Genomic DNA, 17,215 nt, shown 5'->3' on the forward strand with positions numbered 1-17,215 from the left:
GGTTATGGAGGGCTTTGTAGGTTATGAGGAGGATTTTGTACTGGATTCTCTGGGGGATGGGGAGCCAGTGGAGTTTATAAAGGACGGGGGTGATATGGTCACGGATCGAGGTGTGTGTGAGTAGACGGGCAGCGGAGTTTTGAATGTATTGAAGTTTATTGATGATTTTTGAGGGTGCGCCATAGAGGAGGCTGTTGCAGTAGTCCAGACGGGAGGTGATGAAGGCGTGGATGAGGGTTTCTGCAGCTGTGGAGGAGAGGGATGGACGGAGACGGGCAATGTTTTTGAGGTGGAAGAAGGCTATCTTTGTGATGTGTTTGATGTGTTTGTCGAAGGAGAGGGTTTGATCAAGGATGATTCCAAGATTCCAGATGTGAGGTGAGGTGGATACTGGGAGACCATCAATGTTGAGGATGAAGTTTTGGGTGGATTTGGTGGATTATTGCTCGGATATACACTTAAGCTCATGAATGATCTTACACAGATATCTAAAACCATGAGGGCCGTAAATAGGTTGAATGCAAAAAACCTTGCCACAGAGGAGGGGAATCAAGAGCGGAGGGTACAGGTTTAAGGTGAGAGGGGAAAGATTTAATAAGCAGATCTATGACAGCATTTAAAAGCACTTGAAGATAAACACAAAATGCTGGAGTAACTCAAGCGGGTCAGGCAGCGTTTCTGGAGAAAAAGAATAGTTGACGTTTCGGATTGAGACCTTTCTTCAGACTGAGAGTGAAGGGAGAGGGAGACTAGAGGTATGAAAAGGTACAGAACAAATCAGAGCCGGCACCGATGACCAAGGAAAAGTGGAGCCTAGAATGGTCCATTGTTGGCTGTGTAAGATGTGATTACAAAGGGATATGAACAGTGAAACTAGCAGGATGCTTTGGATGGGCGAGGGATGGAGAGAGAGGAAATGCAAGAGTTACTTGAAATTAGAGAAATCAATATTAAAAAGTTAAAAGTACTTGGACAAGTAGAAACATAGAAAATAGGCGCAGGCTTTTCGGCCCTTCGAGCCAGCACTGCCATTCAATATGATCATGGCTGATCATCCAAAATCAGTGCCCCGTTCCTGCTTTCTCCCCATATCCCTTGATTCTGTTAGCCCGAAGAGCTATATCTTACTCTCTCTTGAAAACATCCAGTGAATTGGCCTCCACTGCCTTCTGTGGCTGAGAATACCACAGATTCACAACTCTCTGGGTGAAAAAGCTTTTCCTCATCTCAGTCCTAAATGTCCTACCCCTTATTCTTAAACCGTGACCCCAGGTTCTGGACTCCCCCAACATCGGGAACATTTTGTTCTTGCATCTAGCCTGTCCAATCTCTTAAGAATGTTATATGTTTCTATAAGATCCCCTTTCGTCCTTCTAAATTCCGGTGAATATAAGCCTAGTCGATCCTTTCATGGATAGAAAAGAATGGATAGTACATGGATAGAAACGGTTGTGAGGGAGATGGGCCAAACGTGAGCAAATAGAACTACTTAGATGCATCTTAGGTTAGGCTGTCATGGATGAGATGGGCTGAAAGAGCTTGTTTCCATGCTGCATGACTATATTTAAGCCAATAATGTTATTAGATTGTTTATCCAGCATCATTTTAAATAGTTTCAAAGCAAGAATTTCTGGGTTAGTTACAAGCCATGATGGTACGTCAGACAAACAAGTAAAACCTAATCATTTTATTAACACATGTTTACTTCATCTTTGGGAGAAGGAGTTCGCATTTCTAATATTCGTCACGATCAAGTTCAGAACTGTCCTTGCCAACCTCCTCATAGTCCTTCTCCAAGGCTGCTAAGTCATCTCGGGCCTCGGAGAACTCCCCCTCCTCCATCCCCTCCCCCACGTACCAATGCACGAAGGCTCGCTTGGCGTACATCAGGTCAAACTTGTAGTTAAGCCGTGCCCAGGCCTCAGCGATGGCTGTACTATTGCTCAGCATACACACTGCACGGAGCACCTTGGCCAGGTCCCCACCGGGCACCACGGTGGGAGGCTGGTAGTTGATGCCAATCTTGAACCCAGTCGGGCACCAGTCAACGAACCTAATGCTGCGTTTGGTCTTGATGTTTGCAATCGATGTGTTGACGTCTTTCGGCACCACGTCGCCCCGGTAGAGCAGACAACAGGCCATGTACTTGCCCTGGCGAGGGTCACACTTGACCATCTGGTTGGCCGGCTCAAAGCAAGCATTGGTGAGTTGTGCCACGGACAATTGCTCGTGGAACGCCTTCTCGGCCGAGATGATCGGGGCGTAGGCAATTAATGGGAAATGGATGCGTGGGTATGGAACCAGGTTAGTCTGGAATTCGATCAGATCGACATTCAGAGCTCCTTCAAACCGAAGGGAGCAGGTAATACAGGAGACGACCTGAGCAAGCAGCCGGTTCAAGTTGGTGTAAGTCGGGCGCTCAATGTCCAGATTCCTGCGGCAGATGTCATACAAGGCTTCGTTGTCTGCTATGAAGCAACAATCGGAGTGCTCCAGGGTGGTGTGGGTGGTGAGGATGGCATTGTAGGGCTCCACCACTGCTGTGGAGATCTGGGGAGCTGGGTAGATGGTGAATTCAAACTTTGTCCTCTTGCCATAGTCAACGGAAAGGCACTGCATCAGCAGGGAAGTGAAGCCAGAGCCAGTCCCTCCACCAAAGCTGTGGAACACAAGGAAACCCTGGAGCCCTGTGCATTCGTCAGCCTAGAGGAAATATGACATGGGCTGGATTTATTTTCTGTAATCAAACACTTCTGTTGTAACCAAAACTATTTTTGTTTAAATGCTTCAAACATTCTTTAGTTTTGGTTTCAGTTTTTAGAGATACAGCGCAGAAACAGGCCCTTCGAGTCCGCGCCGACCAGCGATCACCCCGTACACTAGCACTATCCTAGGGACATTTTTTTACCGAAGCCAAATTAACCTACAAGCCTGTACGTCTTTGGAGTGATGGAGGAAACTGGAGCATCCGGAGAAAACATACGCAGGTCACAGGGAGAAGGTACAAACTCCGTACAGACAGCACCCGTATTCAGGATCGCACCCGAGTGTCTGGCGCTGTAAGACAGCAATTCTACCACTGCACCAGCGTACAGCTTAACAACAGTAAATGTCAAAATGTCCAGGTCATATTTGTTGTCTTCAAGTATTGGGGGTATAAAATTATACGGTGTTTATGTCTTTATTTCTACACCTAATCCATTTTTCCCATTTTCTGTTAAACTCGTCTTCTTTCACTCTTAGAGAATATATCATTTTCTCCATCACAAATATTTCCTGTACTATGTCTAACCATTGTCTAAGTCCGCTACAAGCCAGTTTCTTGTAATGGCCTTTCTGCCAGCTGTAAGTAGGATTTTAACCAAGTAATGATCTTCCTTTAGCACCACTGTAGTTATATTACCCAGGTATAAAATGGAACACTTCTTGGAGACTATATATATCCTAATACCTCCTTTAATACTGAATTCACTCTGTCCCAAAATGGTTCTATTTTTGGGCAACTCCAGAAGATATGTGCATGATTTGCGTCTGTATGGCCACATTGCCTCCAGTATGTTTGTTGCCTTAGAATTTGCTTGCTTTTTATGTTAGGCGTAATAAAGAAACAAATCTAATTTTTCCAATTAAATGCTCTTGATTTTTGTGAATGAGTGGATGTCTGTAGTGTTACACACATATGATGCAATTCTTCTTCTGAGATTATGATGTTCAATTCCTTTTCCCACTTAAATTTTACATAAAATGTAGTTTCAGCTTGACATTCCATTAAACTATGATAAAGTTTAGAAATAATCCTTGATGTTTTTTGATGATACGCATTGACTATCACTTCTACCACTGGATTCTTTTATTCTGGTGCCTCCCTTTTTACTTTTTTGTTGTAATATTCTCTCAGTTGGAGGTATGTAGCGATCCTCACACCAATAAATTAGTGGTCGAAGTTGGGCTGCATAGAAATATATCCTAAAATTTGGAAGTGCCATTCCACCTTTGTCCTTTGACAACTGGAGTGTAGTGTATCGAACTCTGGCCTTCTTTCCTCCCCAAATAAATCTAGATATTAATTTATCCCATTCTGTGAATTGTTTTAGTGGAACCTCTATTGGCAGAGATTGAAAGAGAAGAGAGAGCTGGATAGAGCTCTTAAGGATAGCGGAGTCAGGGGGTATGGGGAGAAGGCAGGAACGGGGTACTGATTGAGAATGATCAGCCATGATCACATTGAATGGCGGTGCTGGCTCGAAGGGCCGAATGGCCTCCTCCTGCACCTATTGTCTATTGTCTATAACCTTGTCTAAACAAGTACAATAGCCTTGGCAAAATATTCATTTTCACCACATTTATCTTACTACTAAAAAACAATTGGCTAGGTGGACCATCTTTCTATACCCTTTCTTATGTTTTGGTTGATGTGATTATAATTGGCCCCATACAACATATATTTTTCGTTATATATACCCTTAGGTATTTGATTGATTTTGAATCCCATTTAATATTATACTTTTGCTTGATTTCTTCTGGAGGAGCACAATTAAATAGGAGGATTTGAGTTTTTGAAATATTCAATTTATATCCTGCATAGAAATTAAATTTCTCTATGATCCCCATCATCCTTGGAAAGGAGGTGTTTATATCCGTGAGATACATCATTAAGTCATCTCCAAAAAGGCCAATTTTATGTTCTCTGTCTCTTATAGTTACTCCCCTCAGTTCCCTCTCTTGACGGATCACTTGAGCCAATGGTTCAATATATATAGCAAACAGGGTTGGGCTAAGACAACATCCCTGTATCGTTCCTCTTCCTAACACATATCTCTCAGTTAAGGACCCATTCACCTTTACTCTCGCAGTAGGTTGCTGGTAAATTGCTTTAATAACTTGAATTGACATTTGTTTATATATTATCTACGTGTATTGTGTTTACAGGTCCATTGTACTGCTGCAAACAAGAATTTCAGTGTTGACAATTAAAGACTCTTGACTTTTGACTCATTTATTATTATTATTAACCCCGTGAGACGTTGTTAGTAAGCCATCATCTTGAAGTGCGGCAGTGCAAGTGAAGATACTCCCACAGTGCTTTTCAGTTCAGTTTAGTTTATTGTCAAGTGTACTGAGGTACAGTGAAAAGCCTTTGTTGCGTGCTAACCAGTCAGCGGAAAGACAATACATGATTACAATCGAGCCATTTCCAGTGTACAGATACATGATAAGTGCAAGGTAAAGCCAGTAAAGATAGTTCGAGGGTCACCAATGAGGTAGATAGTAGCTCAGGAGAGAGATAGAGAGTTCCACTTAGGTAGAGAGTTCCAAAACAAGTATTAGACCCAACTTAGACCCAAATACAATATATTGCTCATTTTGGAAAGGAAATTCATCTTGAAAGTTCATATGAATAACATCTAATGGTCTGGAAAATCTGCTGCTCTGACAGTACCAAAATCACATTATCAAAGTTTTACTGCATTTAATTTGCTGAGGCTTAGGCAAAGATTTGTGTTTCTACATTCCATGGACTCTCACCAGTTTGCGTATTCTATCCAGTGCTAGATCGACTATCTCTCTGCCAATGGTGTAGTGCCCACGGGCATAGTTGTTGGCAGCATCTTCCTTGCCAGTGATGAGCTGCTCGGGGTGGAACAGCTGGCGATAGGTACCAGTGCGGACTTCATCTGGAATGAGGAATAACAGCTTTTACAGGGACTTTGTTAGGGAGAATCAACCATTATCAGAAAGTATTTTCTGGCGACACAAGAAGCTGCAGAGGCTGGAATCTCGAGCAAAACACAAAGTGCTAGAGGAACTCAGTGGGTCAGGCGGCATCTATGGAAAGAACAGGTAGACGATGATTCGGGTCTGGACCCTTCTGTGACTGTTAGAAACGTCATTTGTCCATTCCCTCCGCAGATGCTGCCTGACCGGCTGAGTTACTCCAGCACTTTCTGTTTTGCTCATATAACTCAAGGCCTTCATTTGGCTCATTCCAGCCACAGTAAACCAGTTCATCTTTAGATAGAGACAAAATGCTGGAGTAACTCAGCGGGTCAGGAAGCACCTCTGGAGGGAAGGAATGGGTGACATTTCAGGTTGAGACCCTTCTTCAGTCTTTTTTTCCTAGTTAATCTTTATTCTATTTTTCTGTGCAAGTGCTCATTAGAACCTGAAACTGAAAATCAAACATGCAAATGTTTCATGGCTGTAAACATTACTGACTGGAATACATATTAGATTTTTTATTTTTAAAAGATTTTTTTAGAGATACAGCGGTCCGCAACGCTTAGCGATCTCCGCACATTAACACTATCCTACACCCACTAGGGGCAATTTTTACATTTTCCCAGCCAATTAACCTACAAACCTGTACGTCTTTGGAGTGTGGGAGGAAACCGAAGATCTCGGAGAAAACCCACGCAGGTCACGGGAAGAACGTACAAACTCCGTACAGACAGCACCCGCAGTCAGGATCGAACCTGAGTCTCTGGCGCTGCATTCGCTGTAAGGCAGCAACTCTACCGCTGCGCCACCGTGCCGCCCTTATTTTAAGACAAAATGTATTGTGAAATGTATTGTGATGCATGAGCACTGAAGGCTGAGGGCAGTACTGGGATGATGATGTTGATTCTCAGAAAGATGTCACATTCAACAGCTTGTGACTAGGAATAATATTTTTTTTGTGTCACACAGTAAAACACCTCTCCCACCAGAGAAACTAGTTTCCATCTATCTATACAATCTATTAACTCTGAACAGCTCAAATTCCCCGTTAATCTTCCACGCTCAGATGAATTTGTTATTACTTTAACAGATTATGAAATAGGAACAGGATTATGTTTCATCTGTCCAATCCCTCCACTGATAATAGACAATAGGTGCAGGAGGAGGCCATTCGGCCCTTCGAGCCAGCACCGCCCATTCAATGTGATCATGGCTGATCATTCTCAATCAGTACCCCATTCCTCCCCATACCCCCTGACTCCGCTATACTTAATAATAATAATAATAATAATAATAATGCATTACATTTATATAGCGCTTTTCAAACACTCAAAAACGCTTTACAGGGATTTCTAGAACATAGAGAAGTGAATAAATAGATAAATAAGTAAACGAACAGAAAAAGGAGACAGAAGGTGAGGTGACGGTCAGTGGTTGAAGGCAGTGCTGAACAGGTGAGACTTCAGTGATGTTTTGAATGTGGTGAGTGAGGAGGAGTCTTTGACGGTTTGGGGTAGTGAGTTCCAGAGGGTGGGAGCAGCGATGGAGAAAGCCCTGTCCCCCCAGGATCTGAGTTTGGTCCGGATGGGGGGGGACAGGAGATTGGCAGCAGCAGAGCGGAGGGTGCAGGTGGGAGTGTGCCTGTGGAGGAGGCCAGTCAGGTAGGATGGGGCTAGGTTATGGAGGGCTTTGTAGGTCATGAGGAGGATTTTGTACTGGATTCTCTGGGGGATGGGGAGCCAGTGGAGTTTGTAAAGGACGGGGGTGATATGGTCACGGATCGGGGAGTGGGTGAGTAGACGGGCAGCGGAGTTTTGAATGTATTGAAGTTTACTGATGATTTTTGAGGGTGAGCCATAGAGGAGGCTGTTGCAGTAGTCCAGACGGGAGGTGATGAAGGCAGAGAATTCCACAGATTCACAACTCTCTGACTGAAAAAGTTTTTCCTCATCTCAGTTCTAAATGGCCTACCCCTTATTCTTAAACTGTGGCCCCTTGTTCTGGACGCCCCCAACATTGGGAACATGTTTCCTGCCTCTAATGTGTCCAACCCCTTAATAATCTTATTCGTTTCGATAAGATCTCCTCTCATCCTTCTAAATTCCAGTGTATACAAGCCTAGTCGCTCCAGTCTTTCAACATATGATAGTCCCGCCATTCCGGGAATTAACCTAGTAAACCTACGCTGCACACCCTCAATAGCAAGAATATCCTTCCTCAAATTTGGAGAACAAAACTGCACACAGTACTCCAGGTGCGGTCTCACTAGGGCCCTGTACAACTGCAGAAGGACCTCTTTGCTCCTGTACTCAACTCCTCTTGTTATGAAGGCCAACATTCCATTGGCTTTCTTCACTGCCTGCTGTACCTGCATGCTTTCTTTCAGTGACTGCCTGACCGGCTGAGTTCCTTCAGCACTTTCTATTTTGCTCATAAAATCATGTACTGGAAGCACAAATGTCCTGTCTATTCCGCTTCAACCCTTCATTCCCCTAATATCCATCAATCCTAGTTTTCATTTCAGCCCAAGACTGAAATACCTCAGTCCTCTATGGTCAAACCTTCCAAGTATTCCCCACCTCTGGTGATGTCTCCTGTTATTTCAGAGCCAAATGGTCTACCACTTATGTTTTGAAATAGTGACCCTTAGTTCTATTCTTTTCAGCCAAGGGATACACCATTCCCACACATATTCTGCATGTCTTGAAAAAGGGTCTCAACCAGAAATGTAGAAACAAAGAACTGAAGATGCTGGTTTATACCAAAGATAGAAGGTCCTGACCCAAAACAGCACCCATCCCTTTCCTCCAGAGATGCTGCCTGACCCACTAAGCACTTTGTGTCTATCTCATCCAAAAATGTCATCTGTCCATTTCCCTGCACAGATGCTACCTGACCTGCTCAGTTCCGCCAGGAGTTTGTTTCTTGCTTCAGATTCCAGCACCTGCAGTCTATGCTGCCCCTGATTCTATACAGCCACAAAGGAAATGTAGATGCTGGAATTTTGAGAAAAACACAAAAGTGCTGGAGGAACTCAGTGGGCCAGGCAGCATCTGTGGAGGGAATGAACAGAGGACATTTCGAGTCTGAAGAAGGGTCCCCACCTGAAACATCATCTGCCCATTTCCTGAGTCCCTGCAGCACTTTGTGTTTTGCACCTATTCTATTGAGCCCTCTAAACATTCTGAACATTTCATTACAATGGCGCAGGTGGTAGGGCTGCTGCCTCAAAGTGCCAGAGACCTGGGCTCGATCATGACCTCTGGTTCTGTCTGTACGGCGTTTGTAACTTCTCCCTATGACATACATGGGTTTTCTTTGGGTACTCTGGTTTCCTCTCACATCCCAAAGACATGCGGATTTGTAGGTTAATTGGTTTGGTATAAATGTAAATTGTCCCCAATGTGTAGGATGCGAAACTGGGATAACATAGAACTAATGTACAGGTCAGGGTGGACTCGGTGGGCCGAAGGGCCTGTTTCCACACTGTACCTCTAAACTAAACTAAGCAAGAAAAGGCTAAGGATAAAGGGTATCCTCCGATTTCAGTCAGGGAGTTGTGAATCTGTGGAATTCTCTGCCTCAGAAGGCAGTGGAGGCCAATTCTCTGAATGCATTCAAGAGAGAGCTAGATAAAGCTCTTAAGGATAGCGGAGTCATGGGGCATGGGGAGAAGGCAGGAACGGGGTACTGATTGAGAATGATCAGCCATGATCACAGTGAATGGCGGTGCTGGCTCGAAGGGCCGAATGGCCTACTCCTGCACCTATTGTCTATTGATCCCTGCTCCTTTTTCTAAGCAGTGTCCTGATATTCAAAATTCCTTTTACCATTTAGGTTCTAAAATAATACAAAGATGAAATTAAAAACATGACGTAGAGCCAGGTTATGTTTGTCTTACCAATCACAGTGGGTTCTAAATCAATGAAAAGAGCTCGAGGGACCAGCTTTCCACCGCCTGTCTCGGTAAAGAACGTGTTGTAGGAATTATCTGCAGATCCATACGTCCAATCCCTGGGCATGAATCCATTAGGTTGGATACCATGTTCTAAACAGTAGAGCTCCCAGCAGGCGTTTCCAATCTGGACACCAGCCTGGCCAATATGGATGGAGATACACTCACGCTGTGAACCGATAAGTTCAAAGTTATTACAAAACATTATAGTTAGGGTGAGGCAGTGGAGACACAAGAGAGCACAGATGCTGGGGAGAAAAAAACAAGCCTTTGGAGGAATTCAGACAGCATCCCTTCACCTCCTGACTTGCTGAGTTCCTCCAGCTGATTGTTTTTATTTGCTCCAGGCGACACAGAAATAGCAAGTCCTGGCAACTTCAAAATATTACTTTTGTATTCCAGCCTGATTGCAGAGATTTATGAGGATGTTGCCAGGACTTAAGGGCCTGAGCTAGAGGGAGAGGCTGAGCAGGCTAGGACTTTATTCCTTAGAGCGCAGGAGGATGAGGTGGTGTTGTTAAGGAAGTGTATGAGATCATGAGAGGAATAGTAGAGTGGATGCACAGTCTTTTATCCAGAGTAGGGGAATCAAGAACCAGAGGACATAGGTTTAAGATCAGAGGGGCAAGATTTAATAGGATCTTGAGGGGCAACTTTTTCACTCAGAGAGTGAGGTATGGGTGGAACGAGCTGCCGGGGAGGAAAGTTGAGGCAGGAATATCGCAACGTTTAAGAAACATTCAGACATGTACATCGATAGGGCAGGTTTAGGGCGATGTGGGACAATCGCAGAAAGGTGGGACTCGTGCAAATAGGGCATGTTGGTCAGCATGGGCAACTTGGGGTAGATTAGATGGGCAGCAGAAGAGATTGGGAGGGGATGAGATGGGGGAGCAGATGAGACGGGGGTCGAGAAAGGGCAAGTGTTTGGGGAGAACTGGGACTGGGGGGAAGGGCTGAGATGGGGGAAGGGCTAATGCAGGGAATGGGTTGTGAGTGTCTGGGATGGGGCTGGTAGGGGTGGAGAGGGGATGAAATTGGGGTAGGGGCTGAGATTGGGGTAGAGGTTGTGGAGAAGAGGATGTTGGAGGAGCTGGTCTTGGAGAAGGGTGAAAATAGGTGCAGGAGGAGGCCATTTGGCCCATCGAGTCAGCACCGCCATTCATTGCAGCGGATCATCCACAATCAGTAACCTGTGCCTGCCTTCTCCCCATACCCCTTTGATTCCGCTAGCCCCTAGAGCTCTACCTCACTCTCTTTTAAATTCATCCAGTGAATTGGCCTCGACTGCCTTCTGCGGCAGAGGATTCCCCAAATTCACAACTCTCTGGGTGAAAACGTTTTTTTTTCATCTCAGTTTTAAATGGCTTCCCCTTTATTCTTACACTGTGGCCCCTGGTTTTGGACACCCCCAACATTGGGAACATTTTTCCTTCATCTAACTTGTCCAGTCCTTTTATAATTTTATATGTTTCAATAAGATCCCCTCTCATCCTTCTAAATTCCAATGAATACAAGCCCAGTCTTTCCAATCTTTCCTCATATGACAGTCCCGCCATCCCGGGAATTAACCTGGTGAACCTACGCTGCACTGCCTCACTAGCAAGGATGTCCTTCCTCACATTAGAGAGACCAAAATTGCACACAATACTCCAGATGTGGTCTCACCACGGCCCTGTACAACTGCAGAAGGACCTCTTTATTCCTATACTTGTGAGGGGGAGATGTGAGGAAGTGAGGAGGTTGTGAGAGGGAGATGTGAGGAAGTGAGGAGGTTGTGAGGGGGAGATGTGAGGAAGTGAGGAGGAGGTTGTGAGGGGGAGGAGGAGGTTGTGAGAGAGTGAGGAGTTATGAGGGGGAGATATGAGGGGGTGAGGAGGGAGATGTAACTTACAACTTGTAAGCAGGAGCTTGTGAGGGGAGATGTGAGGGGGGAGAGGAGGGAGATGTGAGGGGGAGAGGAGGGAGATGTGAAGGGGAGAGGAGGGAGATGTGTGGGGGTGAGGAGGAAGTTGTGAGGGGGAGAGGAGGGAGATTTGAGGGGGAGAGGAGGGAGATGTGAAGGGGAGAGGAGGGAGATGTGTGGGGGTGAGGAGGAAGTTGTGAGGGGGGAGTTGTGAGGTGGGAGATGTGAGGGGTGAGATGTGTGGGGTGAGATGTGAGGGGGGGAGATGTGAGGGATGATGTGAGGGGTGATGTGAGGGGGTGAGGAGGGGGAGTTGGGGAGGGTTGTGAGGGGGTGAGGAGGAAGTTGTGATGGGGAGATGTGAGGGGGTGAGGAGAGGATTGTGAGGGGGAGATGTGAGGGGGAATTGGGGAGGGTTGTGAGAGGTTGAGGAGGGAGATGTGAGGGGGTGTGGAGGAAGTTCTGAGGGGTGGGAGTTGTGAGCAGGAGCTTGTGAGGGGGAGATGTGAGGGGGGAGTTGGGGACGGGATTGTGAGGGGGAGATGTGACGGGGGAGTTGGGATTTGGGGAGGGGGAGGTGGGAATTTTGAGGGAGGAGTTGGGGAGGTTTTTGAGGGGGAGTTGGGGAGGGGGGGCGTTATGAGGGGGTTTAGAGGGGGGGCGGGTTATGAGGGGGTTAGTGAGGGGGGGTTAGTGAGGGGGGTCAGTGAGGGGGGGGGCGGGTTATAAGGGGGTAGTGAGGGGGGGTTAGTGAGGGGGGGTCAGTGAGGGGGGGTCAGTGAGGTGGGGGGGCGGGTTATAAGGGGGGGTTAGTGAGGGGGGATCAGTGAGGGGGGGTCAGTGAGGGGGGTAGTGAGGGGGGTTATAAGGGGGGGTCAGTGAGGGGGGTCAGTGAGGGGGGGTTATAAGGGGGGGTTAGTGAGGGGGGGTCAGTGAGGGGGATTATAAGGGGGGGTTAGTGAGGGGGGTCAGTGAGGGGGGGTCAGTGAGGGGGATTATAAGGGGGGGTTAGTGAGGGGGGGTCAGTGAGGGGGGGTCAGTGAGGGGGTTATAAGGGGGGGTTAGTGAGGGGGGGTTAGTGAGGGGGGGTCAGTGAGGGGGGGTAGTGAGGGGGGTTATAAGGGGGGGTTAGTGAGGGGGGGTCAGTGAGGGGGGGTTAGTGAGGGGGGGTTAGTGAGGGGGGGTCAGTGAGGGGGGGTTAGTGAGGGGGGGGTCAGTGAGGGGGGGGTTAGTGAGGGGGGGTTATAAGGGGGGGTTAGTGAGGGGGGGTCAGTGAGGGGGGGTTAGTGAGGGGGGGTTAGTGAGGGGGGGTCAGTGAGGGGGGGTTAGTGAGGGGGGGTTAGTGAGGGGGGGGTCAGTGAGGGGGGGTTAGTGAGGGGGGTCAGTGAGGGGGGGTTATAAGGGGGGGGTAGTGAGGGGGGGTTAGTGAGGGGGGGGGTAGTGAGGGGGGGTCAGTGAGGGGGGGTTATAAGGGGGGGTTAGTGAGGGGGGGTCAGTGAGGGGGGGTTAGTGAGGGGGGGTCAGTGAGGGGGGGTCAGTGAGGGGGGGGTAGTGAGGGGGGGTCAGTGAGGGGGGGTTAGTGAGGGGGGTCAGTGAGGTGGGGGGCGCGCGGGTTATGAGGGGGGGGTTAGTGGGGGGGAGCCGCTGGTCCCGGCGGCCGCTCGGCCCGTCCCGCCCCGTCCCGCCCCGCCCCGCCCCTCCTCCTCACCATGTCCGACCTGCGCGCGCCAAAACCTCCAGCGCCATGCGTTGCCCCGCCCCCCCCCCCCCCCTTCCCGCCGGCGCGCGTGCGCGTTTCAGCGACAACAATCGCGCTGACTACGCGCCCGTCCGCGCATGCGCTGGTCCCTGGTCAGCATGGCTGCGATGGGCCAAATGGCCTCAAGAGTCAAGAGTGTTTCCTTGTCATTTCCCAGCTAGAACAATCAAACTCGTGCTTCAAAGTGCTCAAAGAATAGTGCAAGAAAATAACTGCAGATGCTGGTACAAATCGAAGGTATTTATTCACAAAATGCTGGAGTAACTCAATAGATTTAGATTTTTTAGATTTAGATATACAGCGCGAAAACAGGCCCTTCGGCCCACCGAGTCCGCGCCGCCCAGCGATCCCCGCACATTAACACTATCCTACACACACTGGGGACAATTTTTACATTTTACCCAGCCAATTAACCAACATACCTGCACGTCTTTGGAGTGTGGGAGGAAACCGAAGATCTCGGAGAAAACCCACGCAGGTCACGGGGAGAACGTACAAACTCCGTACAGACGGCGCCCGTAGTCAGGATTGAACCTGGGTCTCAGGCGTTGCATTCGCTGTAAGGCAGCTCTACCGCTGCCCCACCGTGCTGCCAATAGACAATAGACAAAAGACAATAGGTGCAGGAGTAGGCCATTCGGCCCTTCGAGCCAGCACCGCCATTCAATGTGATCATAGACAATAGACAATAGGTGCAGGAGTAGGCCATTCAGCCCTTCGAGCCAGCATCGCCATTCAATGCGATCATGGCTGATCACTCTCAATCAGTACCCCGTTCCTGCCTTCTCCCCATACCCCCTCACTCCGCTATCCTTAAGAGCTCTATCCAGCTCTCTCTTGAAAGCATCCAACGAACTGGCCTCCACTGCCTTCTGAGGCAGAGAATTCCACACCTTCACCACTCTCTGACTGAAAAAGTTCTTCCTCATCTCCGTTCTAAATGGCCTACCCCTTATCCTTAAACTGTGGCCCCTTGTTCTAGACTCCCCCAACATTGGGAACATGTTTCCTGCCTCTAATGTGTCCAATCCCCTAATTATCTTATATGTTTCAATAAGATCCCCCCTCATCCTTTTAAATTCCAGTGTATACAAGCCCAATCGCTCCAGCCTTTCAACATACGACAGTCCCGCCATTCCGGGAATTAACCTAGTGAACCTACGCTGCACGCCCTCCATAGCAAGAATATCCTTCCTCAAATTTGGAGACCAAAACTGCACACAGTTGATGCACATGGCTGATCATTCTCAATCAGTACCCCGTTCCTGCCTTCTTCCCATACCCCATACCCCCAGGTCATGCAGCATCTCAGGAGAGAGGGAATGGGTGACGCTTCAGTTCGAGACCCTTCTTCAGACTGGTCAGTTTATTGTCACATGTACCAATTAAGGAACAGTGAAACTCAAATTACCATTTTTATTACAAAGCAACAAGACACACAACTGCATAAAAGGTAACGTAAACATCCACCACAGCGGATTCCCCGCGGTGACGGAAGGCAATAAAGTCTAACCTACTTCCTCTATATTCTCCCGCAGTCGGAGCAGTCGAACCATCCGCAGTCGGGACGACGCAGCAGGACGGACTATTTAAACATAGTTCACTGTAAACAACATAAGAAACGAGAAAAAACAAGGTGTGCGCGTAGACACAAAATGCTGGAGTAACTCAGCGGGCCAGGCAGCGTCTCTGGAGAGAAGGAATGGGTGACATTTCAGGTCGGGACCCTTCAGACTGACGATAGATAAGGAAGTGTGAAGGTGTGAAAACAGGACAAAGGGAATGATGATCAAGAAAAATGTAGAATAGACCATTGTTAGCTGGGAGAAGGTAACAGCAAAGCAAGCACATAAGACTTAGTCGGAGACAGTAAGACTGGTCAGAGAACTGGGAAGGGGGAGGGGATGGAGTGAGAGGGAAACCACGGGTTACTTGAAGTTAGAGAAGTCAATGTTCATACCGCTGGGGTGTAAGCTGCCCAAGCAAATATGAGATGCCGACATTGGAGGAGGCCCAGGACAGAAAGGTCAGTGTCCAGCAACCGGGAGATCAGGTAGGTTCAGGCGGACTGAGCGGGGTTGTTCAACAAAACGATCGCCGAGCCTGCACTTGGTCCCGCCGGTATACAGGAGTCCACACCTGAAAGAGCAGATACAGTCGATGAGGTTGGTGGAGGTGCAAGTGAACCTCTGCCTCACCTGAACAGACTGTCAGGGTCCTTGGACGGAGTCAAGGAATGGGGGCATATGTTGCATCTCCTGCGGTTGCAGGGGAAGGTGCCTGGGGAGGGGGTGGTTTGGGTGGGGACGTGTTGGCCAGGGAGCTGCGAAGGGAACAGTCTCTGCGGAAAGGGGTGGGGATGGGAAGATGTGGCTAGTGGTGGATTATGTGCTGTACACGACGGCTGATGGGGTGAAAGGTGAGGACAAGGGGAAGTCTGTCCCTGTTACGACTGGGAGGAAGAGTGGAGCTGCTGACTAGGGGGTTGTGTATGTATGTATATATATATATATATATGTTGTCTATGCATATGTACACACAACTTCTATCTATATACACACATTAGTATGGGTGTCAGGGGTTATGTGGAGAAGGCAGGAGAATGGGGTTAGGAGGAAGAGATAGATCAGCCAATATTGAATGGTGGAGTAGACTTGATGGGCCAAATGGCCTAATTCTTCTCCTATCACTAATGATAGTTGCTCCTATCAGCCTTAGGGGGGCATGGTGGCCTTAGGGCGGCATGGTGGCGCAGTGGTAGAGTTGCTACCTTACAACGCTTACAGTGCCAGACTCGGGTTTGATCCCGACCAAGGGCGCTGTCAGTACGGAGTTTGCATGGTCTCTGTGACCACGTAGGTTTTCTCCGAGATCTCCCTTGGTTCCGTTGATCTGAGCAGTTTCACTGGAATATCCTTCCTTTACTGTTTAGTTTGGAGACACAGCATGGGAACAGGCCCTCTGCCCACCGAGTCCACGCTGACCAGTGACCCCGCACATTAACACCGCACACACCAGGGGCAATTTACACTTATACCAAGCCAATTAACCTACAAACCTGTACGTCTTTGGAGGGTGGGAGGAAACCAAAGATCTCAGGGTAAAAAAAGAACACGGTCATGGGGAGAACGTACAAACTCTGTACAGGCAGCCACCATAGTCAGGGTCAAACCCGGGTCTCTGGAGCTGCAAGGCAGCAACTCTACCGCTGCATCACCGTGCCACCAACAGCATTGTTTGCTGTTCACCGGGCCCAGGGGCAACTGCTGTTTCTCCTGCTTTGGCGTTGCGAGGAGCTAGCCCAGATGAGGCCTGCCTGTGCTGCTGAGCGGAGATCACATCGTTCCACTTCCCGGAGGGGAGGAAGCTTCATTTATTTCTTTATCACGTCTAAACCTAGCTACTGTAGCAGAGCCACTGAGGTTGACAAGGAACAATGTGCGCTTTGTGTTTGGTCCAGAACAAAGCACTGCATTTCAGACCAAGACTAGAATCCATGGAGGAAGTTTCATTTAATCCTTTATCACATCTGTGCTGTTGTTGCTTTTCCTGGTTACTGATTTTGGTTTCCCCAAGCACCTTCGTCGGCTTCTCTGCCGCCTGCCCGATTATGGAGTTCATCCTGCAGAAACCAACCCTCTGGCTTTGGTTTCATATCATCATATCATATATATACAGCCGGAAACAGGCCTTTTCGGCCCTCCAAGTCCGTGCCGCCCAGCGATCCCCACACATTAACACTATCCTACACAATTTGGGGACAATTTTTACATTTACCCAGCCAATTAACCTACAAACCTGTCCGTCTTTGGAGTGTGGGAGGAAACCGAAGATCTCGGAGAAAACCCACGCAGGTCACGGGGAGAACGTACAAACT

At 48.1% G+C, this 17,215-nt stretch overlaps 1 protein-coding gene across 1 annotated transcript; it reads right to left on the reverse strand.

Moving 5' to 3' along the window:
• Window positions 1-1,734: 1,734 nt before the first annotated feature.
• LOC144596174 (tubulin alpha-1C chain-like) lies at window positions 1,735-9,824 on the reverse strand. The gene is made up of 3 exons (XM_078404357.1): window positions 9,620-9,824; window positions 5,527-5,675; window positions 1,735-2,703 (listed from the first exon to the last, which is right to left on the reverse strand). The coding sequence occupies exons 1-3, from the start codon at window positions 9,738-9,740 to the stop codon at window positions 1,735-1,737; spliced, it is 1,239 nt and encodes a 412-aa protein (XP_078260483.1). The 5' UTR covers window positions 9,741-9,824.
• Window positions 9,825-17,215: the final 7,391 nt, after the last annotated feature.

Source organism: Rhinoraja longicauda, chromosome 8, assembly GCF_053455715.1.
Source record: "Rhinoraja longicauda isolate Sanriku21f chromosome 8, sRhiLon1.1, whole genome shotgun sequence".
In the NCBI taxonomy this organism is placed as follows: domain Eukaryota; kingdom Metazoa; phylum Chordata; class Chondrichthyes; order Rajiformes; family Arhynchobatidae; genus Rhinoraja; species Rhinoraja longicauda.